Source organism: Perissodus microlepis, chromosome 7 (assembly GCF_051167445.1).
Source record: "Perissodus microlepis isolate ML-2025 ecotype Zambia chromosome 7, ASM5116744v1, whole genome shotgun sequence".
Classification (NCBI taxonomy): domain Eukaryota; kingdom Metazoa; phylum Chordata; class Actinopteri; order Cichliformes; family Cichlidae; genus Perissodus; species Perissodus microlepis.
In genome coordinates this window covers 36,280,126-36,302,865 of record NC_140467.1, presented here as the reverse complement: position 1 = coordinate 36,302,865, position 22,740 = coordinate 36,280,126, and the positions used below count along the sequence as shown (strand labels likewise).

At 37.3% G+C, this 22,740-nt stretch overlaps 2 protein-coding genes across 4 annotated transcripts in view; both read left to right on the top strand.

Annotated features, from left to right (window-relative positions):
• cntfr (ciliary neurotrophic factor receptor) overlaps positions 1-22,740 on the top strand; it is a 212,754-nt gene that overhangs the window by 120,962 nt on the left and 69,052 nt on the right. The gene's annotated exons all lie outside the window — the stretch shown is intronic.
• LOC146383538 (zinc finger protein 862-like) lies at positions 7,245-20,268 on the top strand. Its single transcript, XM_084936530.1, has 2 exons — positions 7,245-7,317; positions 7,462-20,268. The coding sequence occupies exons 1-2, from the start codon at positions 7,245-7,247 to the stop codon at positions 9,018-9,020; spliced, it is 1,632 nt and encodes a 543-aa protein (XP_084792656.1). The 3' UTR covers positions 9,021-20,268.

Here is a 22,740-nt window from a genome sequence, read left to right as displayed (position 1 = left end):
TGAAAACTGAGATGGACCACTTCTTCTTTCCTTCCATTTAGAGGTAACTTTTCTCACAACTTTGAAATGATAGTGATTATCACCTTAAGAACATGCAACACATGCATGAGTGTCTAAAAGCATTGTTGCTATTGACTCCCTGTTTTTAGAGCCCATAATTCAGCTACTCAGTGGCATACTCTATTCAGTATGCCACTCAGAATGCCAGCTGAGACGATACAAAACCAGCCCCTGCCCGCAACCACTCCTCCGCTTCCATTACTGTAATGACAACATTTTAAACATGTACAATGAAGAAAAGCATTCATCTTGCAAGCAAGAATTGTGTCTGTATAGTAATGAATTTATACCACAAATCATCACACAAAAAAAGAGGGATCTAGGTTTGGCACCCATTCTTGTAAACAAATCCAGTTTGAGCTCCTCTCAGATCATAGCAATGACATTATGTAAACAGTTGCTTTTTTTTCCTTAATGCTACAAATTGCAACTGAAGTCTTAACCACTAGTGTTGGAGTATCGAGTTGATTTGTTTAACCCATGTGCATGTTGCTGTGTGAGTGTGGTTAGTGCTCAAAAACCATACTTGGAAGACCAGAAATGGAACAAAATATGCAGTCATTCTTTCCCTGCTTCTTAATTCCAAGTCCAGTCTATCCTTGATCAATAAGGGGTGTGTAAATCACCATTTGAATTAGGCAGCAGGACACTATACCATTCCATACTATTGGTGTGTCTTTTTTTTTTAGTAGATGCAGTACTTGTATTTGTAGATGCAAATAGATATAACAACTAAAATGATATTTACTTATAGCTGTTTACTGTAGCTGTTGTTGTTGTCCCATCCAAAGAGTATAACTTTAGTATATTTAATATGAGTTTAATTAAGCTCACATGACACTTTTAGATGACACTTTTTGAATAAATAAGGTAATGGATAGCACAAAATGTGACCAATGAAATGCCATACCACACACTGAGTGTTTTCAACCTCCTAATACAAGAAGGTGTGATTTCTGTCGTTAGAATCATGTGCATCTCCATCCTCAGGCAACTTATTTCTACACAAACACACACAGACACACCATGAATTGATGTCTTATTCCTTTCCCTGGGTAGCTTGTTTTGGTGCGTAACCCCCCCACACACACACATACACACACACGCACTCAAGGGACCTGTGCTACATTGCTGGGTAATGGAATTGTCTTGTCTCCTTGCAGACAGATCGCTACAGAGGAGGGTGAACCCATAAAGCTCCTCTGAGACTTCCTGTTTAACCAGGAAGTTGCCCCCACATGTAAGGGCACTGCAAGAACTACTTTGCTTCCTTTTTAATTACTCTCCTTGCGTGTCCCAGTATCCAGTCAATCATAGTCAATGGAATCATTGAGGATTCACACAGGCTTAGAATTTAATTCAATAGTCTAGCAAAAGCGCATGCTCTCTCACGTCATTTTTTTTTTTTAAATCTACAAGACCAGTTGCCCCAGTCTGTCAAAACAGAGTAAAATTAGTATTTTTAAGTCAGTCAGTTTAAATACATGTTCAAAGAAATAGCATAATCTGATTCATATGTAAATCAGATTGCTTGGTTTGATTGTTTTGTAGTGTAGTCAGTTCCTATATTGCGTGAAATGTTAGATATTTATCAATAGAATGAAAAAAATTACTTATGAAGAATAGAGTTATCCTGTCTTCACAACATTATTTTATTTATAAAGTATGGGAAAAAGTTTTAGTACAGAGATCTGACCAAAGTCAGCAGTGCCACCAAGTGTTTTGAGTAAATCCAATAATTTCTGCTGCAGGATTAGTGTTGTAGCTGATCTCTGACTCCTGGAGTAAAAACAACTCTTTCCTTTAGGAAACAGTGAAAAAAAAGCACACGGCTAGGAGAGGCTTAATGAGATAATCATACAGATAAGAGTTATTTATCCACATCTTAGTTACCTCCCTTACACTGAAATATTAATCGTGACCATCATTGTCTTCTTTCTGTCTTTTTACTCCAGTTTGTCCTCTGTTGTTCCGCTCTACATCGCAAATTTCTCCCTGCACCATTTTTTGCTCTACTTGCAGGACAACAGTAATTCCCATCAGTTTATTGTAGCAGAAAACCATAACAAATGGGAAAATGGCCCTGGCTTAAGAAGTCAAATAGAAGTGAATACATGTGTATGAAATAGTGTGTGCATTCTTTCATTCTCACACACATACATTCTTCTTTCACATACATATACTTTCACTCTCACATAGTTTTATTTTAATTTTTATGTTTAGGTATTTTTATTCTCATGTTTACACATATTTAACACACACATTGCAATATTTTGCTCTCTTATACATGTATTTTAATGTACGTATTTACAAATTTTCACTCTAACATACATGCATTTCCATTTATGCATTCCTACATGTTGCGCTCATTTACATGCATTCAATATGCATTTAATCTCACAAATAATATATGTATGTAAGAAGAGAATGCATACATGTCTGAAGAAAATATATGTATGCAAGAGAATAATGTATGTGAATGAAGGAGTATAGTGGAAACGGAAGGCTGGGTGTCTGTACCGCTGTGATTGGCTGAGAAGCACGCGCAGGTCACTTTCAAGTGTCTGACAGCATGGAGGGGGGAGAAGAAGCTCAAGTTCTTCAGCAAGCTATCTATGGCGTTATTTTTGTGCCACTATTCTGAGCGCACGTAAAAAAATTTGAGCGCAAGTAAAAAAAAGTTTGCAGGTGCAAGTGTTGCATTTTGAGGAGAAATGTATTTTGAGTGAAGAAAAGCTGAATTTGAGTGAACAAAATTCATTGCTGCGTGCAAAAAATGTATTTCAGTGTTTGCTATTATCCATACACACACAATCAATAGCAGCCCCTCTCGCTCAGTTTTTGTATTTGCGCTCGCTCGCAATGTGTTGCTCGTGCGCGTTCAACTCTTTGTGTACGCCGTTATATTTGTGCCACAAAACCAGCCAATCACAGACTTGGATGCAAAAATATCTGATTGGCTGTTCTGGTCTCCAATCAGCTCGAAATGACGAAATGCAATATCCCAGATTCCATTTCGTCCAAAACTCAAACAAGGCAGTGGCGGAGGAACACAGAGTGGTGGAGTTTGAAATATTACTCTTTCTGGGTCACAAAATAAACTTTTAAGATGTTTTCATGCGAGAATGGTGCTGTGTAAACTTCAAATATCTGCTCGATTCATCAAGACATCACATATTTCCATAAGTGCTCTAACGTTTTCGGAGATGCCTTACATTTAGTCTGTGTCAGACTGAGGATAATGTTTTCTGAAGTTAGAGTAGAAAAGAGTACATGTAGACAAATACACATCATTTTAGACATAATATTGGCATAATATTTTAATATCCCACCTCCACGGTTGTGGCCATTCATCACCCCCCATCATTCTTACCCATGAAGCATATTTTACTGTAATTCTTTTTCTTCCTCATATCTTAACATTCTGCCCCAATCCTGTTTTTTTTTTTTTTTATCTCATTCTTGTCTTTCTCTTTCTCTCACTAATCCTCTTACACCGCGCCTAGTCTGTCCCATTTCACCTGTTGCTTTGTCTTTTCCTTTTCATCTTCGTCCATGCGTTTCAATCTGTACAACTTTTTACTAAAAGTCTCACACTTTTCTCACACTTCTTCCCATCTTAATGTTTACTATTAAGACCAGAAAAAGTGTATGGTATGTAGTACATTAGTCAGTATACATGTGTATCAAAAGCCCACAATATCTTAGTACTACTGAATCTGAATCTGTATAGATTTTTTACCCTTAAGTGAAGACTGGTATTTAGAAATCTGGCTGCCTGATGGGCTTAAATACAGGACATGTTTATGAGTCTCAAAAGGTAATATTCATTTAAAAACACTGGCAGGCTACGAAGTTAACATTAACTTTAAAGTTGAAACAGGGTTATAAGTTGGCTACATTTAGGGAAAATATTCCTGGGAAGAAGATGAAGTGGTATAAGAAGACCAGCTGCATACGTCTGAGCTTAGTTTAAGGAACCGAGTCTTAATAGTGCAGGCAGAAAGCAAACTCCAGTATCTTATTTGTAGGACTTAGAAACTGCACATGCACTTATGAAAAGTGTCAAAAAATATTTTATTTATAAATTGTATACTCTTTCAAAAAAGCCTGATATAATTAGCACTGGGGTTTGTTACAAATAGTGAGGTATTTTAAGGACATTCACAGTAATGTCCTTAAAATACCTCTGACCTGTCAGAGCACCGTATTATTTTGGTCGTCTGGGTGATTGCATCGGAACTTCTTTGGCATTTTGGATCTGCTTGGTCTGCCAAAGCGTTTAATGTAAAGTGACATCCACCTGAATACTTACAGGTTTCTCAGCAAAGCATTTTGTTGAAATGAGATGTGAGAAAGTTAGTGTTGATTCTTCACAGAAATGCAACTAAAATTACAAGATCAGTGCCTTTAGAAATGGCAAATTTGGTGTTACAAGTATACAAGTGAGTTTTGTCACGAACAACAATGCTCAGCCAAGAGCATGGTTGTAAGAGTCCTACGTCCGTTTCACAAACATGAGACTCATTGTTTTGCTTCTGGTAGCATAGCAAATAGAGCATCACTTCTAGTCTCCTAAAATTCTGCTCCTTGGCCCTATTAAATTTCCAGTGCTCCAGCTTCGTTCCACTTGCATGCTCTGCATGAAAAAACACCATGAAGTATATCGGGTAATTGGGAGTGTGCTATTGGTGCTGCCATGCCTGCCCTAAACTTTTTTTTCTCCCCCTTTTGCCAGTCTCACACCTTCTCCAACATTCTCTGGTCAATCTTGAAATGGATTGATGGATATATTCTTATGATTAAATTTTGATTTTTCATCACTTCCTCCATCTACACAGTCAGAGTTTACTTGTCCCTTCACTGACTCTTTCTCATCCTCTTTCTCATTTCTTCCCTTTACTCCTGTCCTCCTCTTCCCCCAACTTAATCTTGCCCCCTTTGTCTTTTTCTTTCTGTCTCTCCTCCAGAGTCTTGATTTTTCTTTAAATTACTAATCTTTGTAGGAGCCAGTCCATTAATTATTGGTTCTGTTAGATTTTGATCAAACTTCTGATAAAAAGGATTAATTGAAGCAAGCCAAAATCCATTGTGTTCCCTCCCTTTCTCTCTCTCCCTGTGTCACTCTGTTTGCCTTTCCTAACTCTAATCTCCCTTTCTCGCTGTAATTACCCATCCAGAGGTAGTGGAATAAACCAAGTGATGCACTGTATTATTATCTTGTCTTCTCTGTTTGCTCCGCTTTCCTACAGTTGACATGCAATAAAGCACAAATGTCTTTGCTATGTGACCGTGTGTGTGTGCGTGTGTGTGTGTTGAATGTAGCTACTGCTGTCTATGGGTGCCTTTTTGCATGCTTCATAATAATTTGTCACTGGATGTCACAATGTGTTTTTGTGTGTCTGCTAAGAAGCAAAAGCCCTGTTCACGCTATTGTCCAGTAAAACAGAAAATTCTGGGCTGTCTTGGCCCTTTTATGATCTCGTGTGTTTGTGTGCTCGCGTGTACATGTGTGCATGTGTGTGTGAAGGCAAAAGAGAAAGCGAGAATCAGTAGGAAGGAGTGACTGTGACCAGAAACTATTCCCCCTGGCTCAATGTCCATCAGTGAGGTTGAATAGTTTGCTCCACTGACGTCAAGCAACTGAGGAATGGTCAGATATCCATGAAAATATGCTCAATGGCCATTCCTGTGTGTATGTGTATATGAGTGTGTGTGCGTGTGTGTGTGCGTGTGTGTGTGTGTGTGTGTGCGTGTGTGTGCGTGCCTGTGTCTGCAAAGATTTTCAAATGTCAAATGTTTTGAAAGGTAAAACTGTCCTCCTTCTGCTGACCCTTTCAGCCAGGCATGTCACATAAGTTCAGTCTAATCCACCTGAAAACAGAACTTTTGGTCAAAGCAAAAGAAAAAGAAACTGTTAACTGTTACAAAGATTTCCCTAAGCTTTCAGTTTTTAACAATAGTCACACATGTCACATGGATGCATAGAAAATAAATGGGGATAGAAGGTTTCAGCAGTATATCCCCCCTTTGTACTCTCTCCTATACCTCAATATGTATTGGGGACACATTGAAACCCAATTGCTCAGAACATATCTGAATGTAGCTTGAGATGCATATGGCCACATTTCCATGGCTGTGTGTACGCCAATGTGTCCTGGGCCATCTTGAAGGGCTGCTTAATCAACTCAACTGATGTCTGCATAGGCGGACACAGAAAAGATACTCATTCGTGCACCAAAATCATATTAAATTTAATAATACAGATATTAAAAGTCATTTTGAGCAATGTTGCAAGCCATTCTCAAATCTCTTTGAAGTTTAGATAGCTAGCTAGCTGGATGGATGGATGGATAGATAGAGTACATTGATTTACATGTCTTTGTATAGATGTCTTTTACATGTGCTCATGTTGCATGTAGAATGTATTTGTGTAGACAAATCCATTTATGTATGGTCTCCTGGTATTTTTTTTCTTCTCTTCTGCATGTTCTTTATATGCGTGTGCAGGGCTCGCAAAATCGCTAGCCCGACGTCCCGGGGCTAGTGATATTTCCAGTCGGGCTACCAAAATCTATCTCAGCCCTGCCCGTCGGGCTATCATAGGAAGTAAAAATATATGACAATGCCTTTGCTTTCTTTCGCAAATGTAGCTGAGTAATTAGCTGAGTCCTCATCAAAGAACAGTGCTCTTTAATGAATGCAGCACATAACTTTACATCGTAGAGGTAACAGGGAGACATATCGAGTTATCAGATAGCCGTCTTAACTATATTCTAACTCTACAATTTCCCGACTGCACTTTCCTCTTATTTCACGACACCACCCTCTAGTGGTGCAATATGGTATAGTCAGACAGGACACAACATCACTCACTAGCTTACTCTTCAAACGTGGCACGTGAAATCTCCCGCAGCAAGCTTAAACGTGCTAGAGGTTGACTGCGCAGAGAATTTAAAAAAAAAAATCTCTGGCATGTGTAAAGACAGATGGATTTACGCAGGTATTTTAGTTCTGCTGAGCCAAAAAAGACAGGTCAGGATGAAGAAGGGACAGGCAAAGAAAGGCCTACCACAAAGCGGAAAAGTTATGATAAATCAGATTACGAGGCAAAAAGAAAGCGCAGTTTTTTGGATTCATGGGCAAAAGAATTTCTGTGGCTGGAATATGACAAGGTAAATAACATGATGTTCTGCCGGGTGTGTCGTGAGTTTCCCTCTATTGCTGAGTCGACAAGCGCCTTTGTTACTGGGACCAGTAATTTTAGGAAAGACCCCATCAGAACTCATGAGAAATCTCTGCATCACAAGAAATGCATTGGTGCTCAGTCTGCAGCATCTGTCCCAGAACAAACACCAATTGCAAAAACCATACTAAAAATAAACCAAGCACAATAAGAAGTCCTGAAAAAGCTGTTTAGAACTGCGTACTATGTTGCAAAGAGTGAACTACCACTGGCAAAATTTAGCAGTCTTTGCAAACTTCAGAAAGCAAATGGCCTAGATCTTGGTTCCACTTACCTCAATGACCATGCTTGCAGAGAGTTTATTGGAGCAATAGCACAAACTTCAAGAGACCAGATTGAAAAGGAAATTCAAGAAAGCAGGTTCTTATCCATTCTTGCAGATGGCAGTACAGACACTGGTATAATAGAACAGGAGTTGGTTCACGTCAGGTATGTGAGGGATAATGGTGACATAGCCACATACATGATCAAATGTCAGCCAGTCAAGAGTGCAAATGCTGCAGGTATTTTAGAGGCTATTGATGAAGCAGTGAACACCATGGGTATCAGAGAGGACACATGGAAAAAGAAAGTAGTGTGTGCAAATTTTGATGGTGCTGCAGTGATGATGGGTGAGAAAACAGGAGTAGCTGGGAGACTGAAACAGAGGATACCCCACATCATAACAATCCACTGTGTGGCACACAAAGTAGAGCTAGCCGTGCTGGATAGCGTGAAAGGCTGTGAGTACCTGGTGAAATTTGAAGATACACTGAAAACCATCTTTAAGATGTACTACTATTCCCCAAAGAAGCGAAGAGAGCTGACAGAAATAAGTGAACTGCTAAATGAGAGGCTGGCACATTTCAGTGGGCTGAAGAGCACACGGTGGCTTCCAAGCCGGCTGAGATGTCTAAAGGCTGTGGAAAAAAATTACACTCCCACTGTTGTTCATATGGAGAACATGGCAGAAGGAAGTGATGTCAAAGCCGAGGATGCAGCCAAGGCTAAGGGGGTGGTGCAGGAGATGAAGACTGAGAAATTTGTTCGCTTCCTGCATTTCATGTTGGACTACAGTACCATCTTATCCAAGTGCTCTACTGATTTTCAGCATGATAACCTAAACATCACACGAACAAATCAGTTAGTTGAGAGCACAACATCACGCTTACTCAGCCTAAAAACAAAACCAGGAGAATATCAGAAAACCTTGGACACAAAGTTCACAGCGAACCAGGATGGTAGCATTTGCTACTGTGGAACTCAGCTAACAAAAAGTCAGCGACCTGCTAGAAGAGGTGAGGGAACAGACAAAGACACCTTTGGTGCAGAGATCCAGAAGATTATTGACAACACAGTCAAGTACATGGACAACAGATTTAAAAATCTCCATGAAAAGCCTCTCTCTTGTTTCAAGGTTTTTGACCCTTCCACTCTTCCCTACCCCAGAATGACTGCATGCAACTCTCCATTAATGGGGAAACAGTTGAATCTTTTTGCCCTGACAAGTCGATTCGTTTCTGGATGTTTTCTGGAAAAGGTTCAAGACACCTGGATCATAAAACCCCGACAAGAACAAAGAGCAGTGAAATGGAGGGCAATGCACAGGAAGAGAAAGCTGATGAAGGAGATGCTATGCCCTCAACGTCGAGTGGCATTTTCTCATCCGAGACTTCAGTGGAAATTTCAGATTCAGGATCTGACACAGACCAGTTCATGTTCTACACAGTTCTAACAAGTTCACAGAAAATTCTGTTTAATTAGAACCAGATATTTGAGTTGATTGTAATGTTTACACAGTTGTTGTAATTTGTGTTTTAACAATTTTTTGATTGATGTTTTGTTTCCTTTACAATATTATACAATAAAAATAATCTTTTTTTATTCGGGCTACTCAAATTTATTTCGGGCTACCAAAAACTAAAGAGTGCCTGCCCGAAGGGCTACCAGGGATTTTAAAATTTTGCGAGCCCTGGTGTGTAATGAACTAGTACCTAACATAATTTTCTGCTTCAGGATAAAAGTGACTCCTCCATTTAGTCTATTTGGGCCATTTACGTTTGATGCAGCAAACTAATCTGCTCTTCCCAAGGAGATCGTTTCACACATTGACTGACTTATTAAAGTCGTGCTGATGTAAAGGCAGACTGTTAGTATTTAACTTGTATTCTGCTGCACCTGCTTCAGTAGGAATTTAAGACTTCAACAAACAGTTAATGGTGTGTCAGTGAGTATGTTCAAGTCAATGTATTTTTGAGAAAGATTGCAAATGTGCTATCGATTTTACTTAGCCAGCAAAAAAGAAGAAAACGAATGCAGAAAATTCATAAACTTAAGCCGTTTGCTTGTTTATTTTAATACATATATTTATGGCATTCCAACTTTTTTGTAAATACCTCTGTAAATCAGCTATATGATATATGATTAGCCAGGTGATAAATGGACTGTACTGGAGCACTCAAACCACTTTATACATAATGTTGTCTATAACATTCACCCATTAAAAGAAATACTTTTTTCCTACATCTAAGTGCTTTCTATCTAACATTAAGACAACTTGTTCAGTGTCTAAGAGATACTTTGGCATGCAGGCTAGAGTAGCCAGGGATCGAACAACCAACCTTCCAGTTAGCAGATGACCAGCTCTGCCTACCAAAATTTGATTTTGAATCACATTTTAACACTGTGTATGGTTAAAATGTGAACTGAACAGAGGTCTCACCCATTAACATGTGCTGTTATGTGGTTGCCCCACCTCCAAAGGGTTGAAGCACATACCAAGGGATTGTGTCCTCCACTCTCCAATTACTTGTTGGAAATCTTTTTTTCTCTCTTTGCTTGTTTTCCTAACTGTCTATTCTTTGTTGTCTATTGTTAAAAAGGGACAAAATTTGTAAAAATAAATAAATAAATAAAATAAAAAATAAATAAATAAATAACCCCAAACTAACAAACCAGTGTTTTGTTCAGCTTTTGTTCAACTACAGCAAGAGTTGTTGCTATAATTTGTTATAGGTCAGCTATAGTGGTCATGGTAACATTATAGGCAAGAACTGTCTTATCATCTGTATTTTTTTCATATACCTAAGTGATATTGTGCTCTCTAAGATTAAGTTCTAGCACAATAGCTGGTTCAGCATTGCTGTCTTCTTGGAAACGTTTCAATTACACCAGCTTGTTGGCCCGATCCCTGGGGACCAAGAAGCTGTGCGCCTGGACTGTGGCTAAATGGGACAGTCCCCAAGGACAGATATACTCACAGAACGCAACAGTGTGGTTGAAGTAATTACTTTTTTGGGGGGTGGCTATTACAATACTAATATCAATAAATGCACCTACTTGAAAATTTTCATAAAAGAAATTGAGATCTGAGATTTACAGAAATGGGTACGGGAAGTCTACTTTTGTTTAAGATAAACAAGCACCTTCTGGATATTCAGCCACACAAATACACCACCACATGTTGCAGTGGGCAGATGAAAGGACTCTCACACAAACATAGCTCCTGTGTCGAATGAACCACTCTTATTGTGGAAAAACACAGAAATGTTGGTCTTGGCCGGACAAGAATGTGAGCTGGATCTGTGCTGTGTGTATCAGCAGCACTTGTGTGTGACCAATGAAAGCTCAGTTATTTGTGCGGGTTTTGTTTTATACTGTTAAAGAAGAAGATGCAAACACATTCACACAATCATCACAAGCCTAATTATCATTTGTATAGTTTGAGGAAGTGTCAGCCCAACCATTTTGAAGTAGTTTTTGTAGCTGTGATTGATTCAGCACTTCAGGAAATGCAAAACATTTGATTATTTATACATTCATTTATCTTCGTCTTTGAATGTGAAAATTATTCCTTCACAGTAAAACTGATTTCATTTACCGTGGATCATCTCAGCTCTTAGTGTGTTTTCTAGAACATGAAACAAAGTCAAAAAGCTATCAAACAGTACTTGACCTTCTTCTATCCCTCTGTGAACAATCATGTAAATATCTTACAAGAAGTATTATGACATGTCAGATTCAGTTAATTGCACAAGCATGCCACTGTCAGGGTTTTCCCAAAGACTTTGTCACTATTTAAAGTTATGAAAGTAGCTGCATCTCTATTCCACTGAAACTGAAACACGCACACACATATTGCTTTTTTTCTTTTGTTTTTTGTTTTTTGGGTTGTTGTTTTTTTAATTGCATATACACTCAGTGTTTATAGCTCAATTTATTTGCCATTGCAATGAAGTCTACAGGAAAGAAGAAGTGCCGTTCCACTAGAAGTAAAATTGAGAAAACTCAGTGGAGAAAAGGAACTGTGTTTAATTTTGTGATCTCAGTTCTGCAATTAAATAAAAATTTAATAATTACAATTGCAATTTAATTAAATAAATCAATGATTAAAAATAATGAAGGAAAGAAAATAAACAACTATTTAAGTACAGAGCTTTACAGGTGAAAAGAAGAGTTGGTAGTCACAACAAAGCATCGCCTTACTATTAAATGTGACCAAAGACAATTATAGCATGATTAAGAGACCATGTTAAATATTTTACACACAATTTTTGGCAACTACATTTATAAATACGAATAGTCAATTTTATATATTAAAAAATATATAAGAAGAGCAAGAATGTGGAATTGGCTTTTTCACCCAAACTAGTTTTCATCTTCACTTCAGTTTATTAGGCTTGATTCATGTATGTGTGCATGGCCTAAAGTATGCAAGTATACATAATAATAATTTAAAAAAAAATCTGTACTGAGACAAAAAAATATAACATCAAATACTTCCTGGCTTAGATATTGTTCTGCTTTGAATAAAGCTACTTGCAAGATTAATCTTCAAAGGAATATTGTATTTTATTTTAGAAATACTGAAGATTGTTTGAATAAACAGCTTAAGAGACAAATTGCAAATCCATAAACAATGTTTTTCAATATGTTTTTAAAACACAATAATAAACCATTGTGTATACCTCTGAAGCATGCAGAAGTGTTCTTCTTTCAGCTAGCAGATGTGTGTTTGCAAGTGCCCATGTTGGACTGTTACTGTGCGAGACAGCAAGCTGAGAAAACTCAGAAAAGAAAAGAAATCATTTCACATTTCTTTCAGCATCTCTGGAGGGGAATCTTATTGTGTGCTAATCAGAGAGAAAGATGAAATCATCAAAGCAGTATACAGTCTAGTGAGTCTGCTTGGATCGCAACGCTCAGTCTGCTTTCTCATTTCTTTTTCACCCTCCTCTGCTTTCGGTACGTCGTCTCCTTCTCCCTTTCTTCATCCTCTTTCCTTTCTCCAAGCCTGTCTGTCAGTCCTTTCTGTCAGTTTTGTTCAATTTGCCTCTGTGTCTGACATGTAACTGACAGTCTGAGCTAGTTATTATCGAATCTCTGACCAGAATATACTTTTACACTATATTTAATATAATGTTTTGCTGTAAATTATTATTTTTTAGAAGAAAGAAAGAAAGAATGACTGGATTGAATGTCCACACTAATAGGATGCTGCTGATAGAAAATGTGCCCTTACTCAGCATGTCCATGCCTCAGTTGTTTCTTTGACAACCAGCGCCATAATGGCAGCAGTTGTTTACTCTGTGTAAATTCACTCTGGTCATTTGCAAACTGCGACATGGACATTCAGTATTAGATTTGAAATACAAATTGGATTTGTTGGCCCGAGGCTATTAATAAATGATTATAAGGGTCCCCTCTTCCTCTTTTATCTGTAAACATATTTACATTTTCTTTCCTTCTCTCTTGTTTGGCATCTGCCCCACTCATCTGTCTCATCATCAAAATCACAATGAATGCAATTTTTTGTTTTTAGCTAAAATAATAAATTGAAAAACTCAAGCTTGGCTCTGCAGTCCTCTTGTATTATCTTTCTAAAGCTCATTAAGAAATAATTAACCTGATTCACTTTTGCTTTAGGCAGATTTTCCCAATGGTATTTTATAATACGGACTTACAATGAAAAGAGAGATAGTGGACAGCATGAAAATGCTTTTGGGAAATGAAGACAGAATTAATGATAACACTGCACTGTTGCACTGGGCATGCAACTCATTATTGGAGCATGATTCAAATGCCAAATGTGTTGAAGGAAAGAATCAAATGAGAAAAATAAATGAATAAAGGAAAAAATGTTTTTAGAGTTTTTTAGTGGGAAGAACAACTTGAAAATATGTTTGACTTACTATTCTGAAGCAGAGATTATATTAGATCTTTTAGTTTTGGACCGACTGCAGTTTTTGTCCAAAAAAGGCGAGCAACATCATGTCCAATCAATAAGCATACTGTGATTGACAGGAGAGGAGGATACTAGTGTTATAGTATCCTTTAAATGTCAGTTATTGAGCCTGACACGTAGCCATGTCTTACAAGTTGCATTTTGTTAACATAAATGCAATACATGTTAATATTTGCACGTACAGTCTTCTTATAATTTATGTGAACAAATAAGTGTCTGCCAGTCTGACTGGAGAAGAGCCACCACGTAAAAGTTAATAAGGATTCACCATGATTATACCAGGAACCTCATGAGCTGTCATTGACTTATCGGCAAAGACGATGACATTCATTGATGGCAAAGGTCATTCTTTATCCGCTGTCATAATAACTACGATTTAAAGAAGAGCTGAAACAATAAAACGTTGGTATTCTTTCAATGAAAATGTAATTGTGTCCTCGGTCTAAAGGACACGTAAGTAAAATAAACAGACACAATTTGGTCCACCGGTACAAGCACTGGTAAATTGGATGTATATGATTGCCTGCTCATCTTCTGGCAGTTCTACATTAATATTACATATGTCACATAAAAGCCTTACTCACTATAGGCTCACTTTCTTAGTACAGAAGAAGCAATCTCCAGTTGTTTTCCTTTTGATTTATATGCACAGGAGACTGGAGTTTAATATGCTCAGATAGATGGAAACAACAAGTAAGCATGCTCATGAGGAGTATAAAACACAGAAATTACACAAATTAACACATTACATTTAAACAAATAAGAATGTTTAATTTTCATTCCAGTTTAATTAGCATTTTAAAATCACACAGAAGATGTAATTTTGTCAAGTATATTTATTTTCCATTTGATGCATGTCACATCTCTGGAAAATGTTTTATCTAAGTGCACGTTTTAAGAGGAGTATTTCTTTTTATTCTGTGCTCACATGTCCTAATAATAAATTTGCTAAAATGCAATATGATAAAGTGCTGGTAACAAAAGGTGAACTGTTTTGCCATTCATCTAACAAGCCAAAACACACTTCACTTCCTCCTCCAATCTTTTCTTTTCTTTACGTCGATCTTTGCACTCTGTTGATAATGATCTTGGCAATAACATACACTTTCTGTAAGAGATTCAGAGAGCACACACGCAACAGTCAGCTAAGATATATTATGTTAGATTTTCACAAAAAATCATCAAAGCAAGCACAGACACACACACACACACACACACACACACACACACACACACACACACACACACACACACACACACAATCACATATGTACATCTCGCATGCAGCTACACATGCAGCCGAGGGCAATTGCCTCATTTCTTAATGATGACCATCAGAGAGTAGTGAATATAAATTATTAAAGAATACAGCAATTAGATACATAACACTCGCCAGGAAACATAGGCACTCACTGACTCACAGTGTACACTTGGACACACACAGTATGCATGGGCACAATATATAATGACAAAAAAAGCTTTTTTGGGCGTGCGTCACACTAAAAACATCTTACTGCAGTTTTGTGGTTACATCAAAACTAATCACAGATGAGTGTATCATGCATTTAAAACTCAATGAAAAAGTCTGACTAAATGTTTATCTTTTAAGTGTAGTCCTACTTTGAAGATAGTTACTTCTCAAATATCACCTAGCACTTAAAAATGACATATTTTATAAGAAGGTACTTATTATACATGTCACATTAAGGTCTGTAATTATAATTCTATACTCATTTTTCATGCACTGTTTTTAAATGGATGTAATCAAATATATTTAGCAATTAATAATCACTTTAACTGTCAAATTTATGAGCTTTTCATGTATCTATCTGCATATTAGAGATTTTCTTTTTCAAATAACTATTTCTTTCACCACTTTGGAGATGATAAATTACAGTGAAACAGGCAATTCCTGCTGTGTCTTTACTGTCTTGGTTCTGTGACCTCCAGGTTAATGACGGGCTAACATCAAACACCTCAAGCATCAAATACCCTTTTAGAAAAGGTATTAGAAAAGCTTATTAGTTCTGCCCTCTAGTGTCATTACAAAATTCAATCTCACCGGTCTAAGTCGTTTCCATGCTCAGGACACATTTCATGGAGACCATGTCTGCTGTCCAATGCAGTTTGGGGAAAGAAAATGCATTATTCATTCGAGGCTTCTACATGACAACAGTTTTTCATATCTTCAGATATCTTTTGGATATAGCAAGGTGGAGTGTTGCCTGTTTTACAATTCACAGCTTGGCCTATAGCAATGTCAAGGGCGATGTGCACATCTGGTGAAACACATGTGAGAATGATGCTTTCATATAATATTGCTTGTGCTTTTGAGATTCCAGACAGGGTTTTTGAGAGGCCACTGAAACTGGATAAAGATGCAAAGCTAAGCAATTAAATGGGGATTAATAGCCTCACAGTTAAATTGGACATAATTTATTTGATTACTGACTGGTGTCACGCTGAAGGCAGCGGGATAGTACGATGCAGGATGTCATCTTTCATTTGATCATAGGTTTAATAGCTATTAAGACAGCAATTGTTCAATATGGCTGTAGTTCTTTTTAAAAGTGGTTAAGGCTGTCAAGGCATTCTGACTGGGTTTTACTTTAGTGATAATTTGGTTGATCATTAACCTTATAGTATTTGAAAAATCCATATTATTTTCTATTATGATTGCAGGTCACTTGGACATACAGACAATAAGACTTTCTTACAGTACATTTGTAACGTAAATCAAAGTATTAAAGGCTTGTAATATTATCAGCCTACCCTACCTTACTTGAAAGAAACTGTCCAGCCAATATCTTAGCTAGTATGTTGACTCAACCCTTGGATGCAGTGGACAATTTGTCCAAGCCCTTGGTGTAGCCAGAGGTTACACCAGAAAGGAAAGATAGTAAAGAGATAGAACGGAAAGACGTGCAGGAAACAACTGAGGGTGGACAAAACTCTGGACCTCTGCAATAGCCTCGCAGCATAGGGGTCACTTGCTCAACCCAGCAAGCTATACTGCCACCCATGAATACAAATAAATATCAAAATAGTCTTTGAGCAATAGCCTAGGATTTTAACACTGCATTTTGACAAGTCCAGTTCATCGTTTGCTATCGACACTGCATGCAATGTATGCCCAGAAATTATCAGTAAGTAGAACTCGGACGAGTGACAGACTACAGAGGTGTATAAATCTCCTCACAGACTGTGCATATTTATATTGCTTTTATGTGCAGGTATCTGTTTATAGAGGTTATTGGCCATCTCTTATCAGATTTAAAAATGCTATATGATGCAAACATGCTTTTTAGCTTCTTCCAGTGCGATGTATCACAGCTCTCCTGTGCAGTCTGTAGACTTGTATCTCCCTTCTTGTAGTGATTGTGTCACTGCTACGCCTCTTATCAGCTTGTGCTCTACAGTGGGGTAACGGCCCTCTTGCTCCAGTCAGACTGACAGTCACTGCCTGTCTTTGCTTGTGAACTGAAAATGTTGCTTTTGAAGAATCATCTCACATTCCTCTACCCTTACCACCCATTTCTCACTGGACCTAACCTTGTGTTTGTCTTAAAAGGAAAATAATTTTCCCACATCGCCCCTGGGTTACATTTCTTGTAAAGCAATCTCTATGATAGCATCTTCTAAATGTGTGTGTGTTGACATCCGCGGTGCTTCATGTGTGGTTATAAGCATATTTAGGTGCAAGCAATGATTAACGCATAGCAATGTCTGACTACCTCTAAACCCACATGAAAATTGATCTGTATATAATCTGACCAGGGAATTTCCTCTGGCAGTATCAAAACCCGTCATTTCCCTTTACACAGCGGTTATGTGATGTGCTTGCAGGCTCACCCACAGTGAAGCTACTCATTCTGACGGCAGCCTTGCTGATGTGTGCGTTTTGGTTTTTGGGCCATGTTCAAGGCTAAAGGGTTTTGCGTCAGTGTTGTTGTTTAGAAATGGGATGTGTTCAAACATGTGCACAGCTAATGATATGGGCGCATCCTTGGGTCTCGCCACATACCACCAACCACTCTTCTGTTCTTTTATCGAGGCCTTCAATTGGTTTGGTTCATGATACAAGCACGATGTACTGATCATATCAGAATATTCTAAATGCAGTGCTGCATAGAGCTCTTCTGGCCATTACAAGCATGGTTGAAAGCAGAGCTAAAAATGCTATGGCGGGAGAGTTAATTCCACAGAGCAACTTGTCTCATGTACAAGTGTTAATGAAAAGGTCACATGTGCAGCAAGCTATGTCAAGCAATAACAAGAAAAGTACTGTAACAGCAATTCTGGAAAACACAACCGTAGCTTAGTTTAGTATCTCAAACAAAGCAACCAGTGCCAGAGCTCGAAGACATGTGAAAAGAAGCAAAACACTGTGCGGCCTTAAAAACAAAACTAAATCAGTGCAATATAACAACTTGACAAAAACATACCATGGATTGGGGCACAAGTAAGTCTTTGTTTTGTGTAAGGATAAAATTACCAATTCAAACAGGAAATCCCTTTAAAAAGCTGGACTCTAGATCCCCAAAATAAACTGTTTTCAAATACGTATTGCCCAGCCATGTACGTAAATGACAGAGAGTTGCAACTTGTCCATCTTCATGAGGAGTGTTGTCTATATATGACTTGAGCTGGTTTAGTATATAATATTAAAGACATATTTTATTATATCATATAATGGAAGAAAACATGAAATTAAACAGTGGAGTAGTGAATGTATTTGAACTTGCATGTAGTATTAGCGTTATTACAATCAGTTGATAATCCCTGTATTTTCTTTATTTTATTTAAAAAACATTTGCTTGCCCTTTCACATTTTTTCACTCAGCTTGGTTTTCTTGGATTCATTTTCACTATTTCTTACTTCGGTCTTCTATCATGCTCTCCATTTTATTTCCTTTCCCCTCTCCCCATCACTCTCTATCTCTAATGTGATTTAGTATCATATGATTAATGATGGCCATTAGAAGCTTCAATATCAACGTGTCTCAGAGTTCACCATATACGGCCCATGTAGCATCTGGCCATCCGTGTGTGTGTGTGTGTGTGTGTGTGTGCATACTGTATCTGAGTATCTGTGCTGCTGTGCCTGTGTGTCCACAAATTGCCCTTCAATGAAAGCAGAGAAGCACACATAAAATCCTTTCCTAGTGGATAATTTGTGCACCCCCCCATTCCCCTCCATAAATACACATTCATATGCTTGCATGCCCAGGAGTTTATTAAAAATGTAATTAAGGTTCAGACACCTTGAAATGGAGCCGCAGTATTTTGTTTACTGTCACCATATCCAAATAATGAGCAAAGCTGAAAACATATCCTTTGAATTCCTGAAATAACACAGCCTCAGATAAGTTTACGCCAGCTGAATTATGAATTTCTTTCTTTTTAATGGAAAAACAGAAGCATAATAAAGAGAAACCTGGGAGTTGTCTTAAATGTGTTTAATGGTGGGTGAAAACAGTTTAAGTCGACATTAAAGTTATTTTTTGGGCATATTTTAGTTTCTTTTTTACTTCTTATCTGAAAAACTGATAATTAGACACATTATGTTTCTTATTTAATTAAGTAATTTTAAAGCTGTTGTGGTTGCTGTTTGATTTGTTCTAGACATTGATTCAACAATTAAAATACCTGGCTTTGTGTGTAGTGAAAATAAAAGAGTATCTTAACATGCTGGCTTAAAAACTGCGCTAAACCCCTATACATTTTAACTATCATATCACCTTAGTGTTGTTCTGCAACAGCACAAATATATATATAAAAAACCTACACACAGAGTTCATTAGCATGGGTTCAGGTTACTGCCAGAAATACTTACTCTTATTGAAGAATTCTAAGACTTACATGTTAGCTAATGTGGTAAATAATACAACTGTTTAATTCCCCTGTTTTCAAGAGAAAATCCAAATGTTCTAAATAACTAAAACTGAAACTACTGAAAAGTGTCAGTTCTGCTATTTTTAAATTATTTTTTAATTTAAAGATCACAAATAGGTGTTTCAAACTATTTATGACCGTTTAAGATTTGCACATTTGTTTTTTCATTATCTCTTTTTCGTGAGTCAACTTTGTAATTTGTCTCCTCGATCACTGTGTCCTCCTCCTTAATCATTCTCTTCCCCCTCACCTGAAACATCAAACTCCTGAATTAAAGTCAAGGCTCTAAAATAAGAACATGCGCACAACCATGCTTATTTATTTCCAATATTGTCACATTTAGTTTCTGTCAGCAGATTAGTCAAGCAACCCTCCCATCTCTGCACAGCTCACAGCAAGCTGGCAATAACAGCAACAGCTGGTTACAAGCTAATCTTTTGCCAGCTAACATTAGGCTTGTGTCCTAAAAATCACACTTTCACTCTGATAAGCAGTTTAGTTACATTCTCACATTGTAAGAGAGTTTATGAATCTGGAAACGTTGCATCCACTTCAAAGAACATTTTAGTGACACAGACTAACAGTAGTTAGCCAAAAAGCACAAAAACAACAGCCTTTACCAACAGAAAAGTTTAAGACATTCTCACCAATATACACTCACTCATAATATCACTGTCATCAGTCAGAAATGAGGCTTTCGCAAAGTTTTACAGTCTCCAAATAGTAAATGGATGCTTCACACCTGGTGTTTTGACAGCTGAGCCTACACTTAGTATCGATGAACATCAGCCAGAGCATTTGAGGTGACTCAGAGGAAAAAATGTAAGATATTGTAAAATATTTAATTGCCATGTATATATATTTTTTTCATTCTTGCATTACTATTTAGTGTTGATTATTAAAATACATTTAAATATAGCATGTACAAAAAATATTTTTATACACACCATCCACACTCATTATGTTAATTATAGTTTCATTTATTTTCTGACAAGGAGATTTTATTCACTGTCAGTCTTGGTGAGGTAGCTAGCTAAGGACAATGACACCTGTGTAATTTAACTGACCAAACTTTAAATGCTGTGTCCACAGTAGTAAAATTGAGATCACCATAACTGAAAATCATCATACTTATACAGATCAGTAAAACCTATTATAAGTGGCTGAATCACAATTCAGTGCACTGAATGATTACCTTTTAATAATCAGATGATTCACACTTAAAGGCACATTTAACCCTGCAGGAAAATAAACTGGAAATAAACACAGAAATACCTTTGGTAAGCCTGAGAACCCCACAAAACTCCAGTGACAACGGTATATTATAGCATTTTTTTTACCATGACATGCTGTTGTTGGTACATCATAGAGAGTAGCCTTGTCCTCTGTGTGTGTCTGATAAGAGGATTTGAGTGCTTTAAGGCAGCAACACTTCACATACTGTAAGCCTCATATTTGCTGTTCACTTTTTACCATCAACCTTCCCTTTTTTAATTTTAAGTTGTTTTTTTTTTCTTTTTTTTTCTTTTTTGGTCATTTGTTTTGTTTTTGTTTGTTTTTATGTATAGAAAGAACATGCAGTATTTAAATTAGACAAAAAACCCTGAGAAATATTTAGCTCATTTAAAAATACAATTCAAAAAGATTCATACAGACAACTTTTATATATTATAATATCAAAACATATAAAAAATATGTTGCTGCTTTTTAACATCAGATTTGTGTTGCCACCTGATAAATAGACTTGATATAAAAAATTTATGAAAGTTTTGAAAGTGGCGTTTGGTGCTAAATAGGCACAAAAATTGTGTTTTCACGTTAATTTGTAACCATTATGTTACATAATTCATTAGTACATATATTTCAGCCTCTCTCCCTGTCTGTTAAATTATTTCTGTCACTGGTATGCATAAAAAATAAACTAATTTTTAGCACTGCGTTTTGGAACGGTCTGCACTGCAACCAATAATAACATAACAAGAAACTGACTTTCACTGTCAGCATTGGAGATTGAAGGGGGAGAGAACTTGTCATCATGCCACCAAAAACCTGTTTCAACATGAAAGCTACCACTAACTAAATAAAGGAAAATAATTTCAAATATTGCAAAAAAAATAAAAAATCCTAGAAATTTGCCTACTTAGTCTCAAACACAAAGGTGAGATGTAGCCTTTTATTTTATTTTATTTTATCATGCACTTGTGCTACACAGGCACTGTCTGTAACAACCTGCAGTTAGAAACCCTGTTATGAAGTGCACTCTGAAGAAATGTTACGCACATGGCTTGTTGGTTTTGCAGCTGCTGTGATGTGCTGATAGAGAGGAGCACCCACACTCCGGTGTGCCGACATCAGCCCTAACCTGTTCGACGTTCATTATGCTGTATAACACATTACAGAGCTGAGTCATTTGAGATACTTATTGACTTTCAATCTCTGAAGGTCTGTTAATCTCAGTGAATGGAACAGGGTCACCTCATTCCCTGTATGGAGATTTTGATATGTAGGTGAATGAGGTGGGAAGTGCTGTAAATGACCCCCCACAGAAACTTCATGTGCATCATCAAAGCAGACTGTTTTCTTAGGAATCTTTAGCATGTGGCACAGCTAGCCCAGTAGCACTAAGTGAATGTAGGGTTTCAGTTTTGACATGATACATTTTAATGGATTATATTGTTATGTTTGATTCATTAAGCTGTGTCCATAAGAAGAAAACAGTAAGAATGTTGTACATATGTAAGTAATCCTGTAAATGTTGTGGTGTATATATATATATATATATATATATATGTATATATGGATTCAAGCCAGCTGTCTGCTTAATGACTGTGCATGTGGCTTTCCACGGTGCATCTCCCTGCCTTGATACTGTGACAGCACATCACTCTCCTGTTCCTCCTCCCTTCTAATTTACCCGTGATGCAGCCTGTAATCGAATATTCCATCTGTTGCATTAAGTCGTGTCCATGTCTCTTAGCCACATAGTGATGAAGTAATGCGCCAGGAAGTTGGACTTTTCTCTACCCTGCTTTTTGCTTCAGTCAGTTTCATCCACTTCTGGTTTCGTCAGTGTTTTCCTACGTTTCCCGAAACGCATCTACACAAACCCTCAAAAAGCATGCATTTGTATTCCATTTATGTTTGTGAGCTTTTCAGAAGAAGTGAGTTAGTTTTTTAAAAGGCAAGCTGTGGCTTCTGCTCCATTATCAGAAGAGAAATTCGCATCTCTACTATGATTTTGCTCGGTATTATTGTTGAAAGCCACTGTAAAATGATAAAATCCATTGTACCTGCTGTAGATGTATCTTGACGTCAT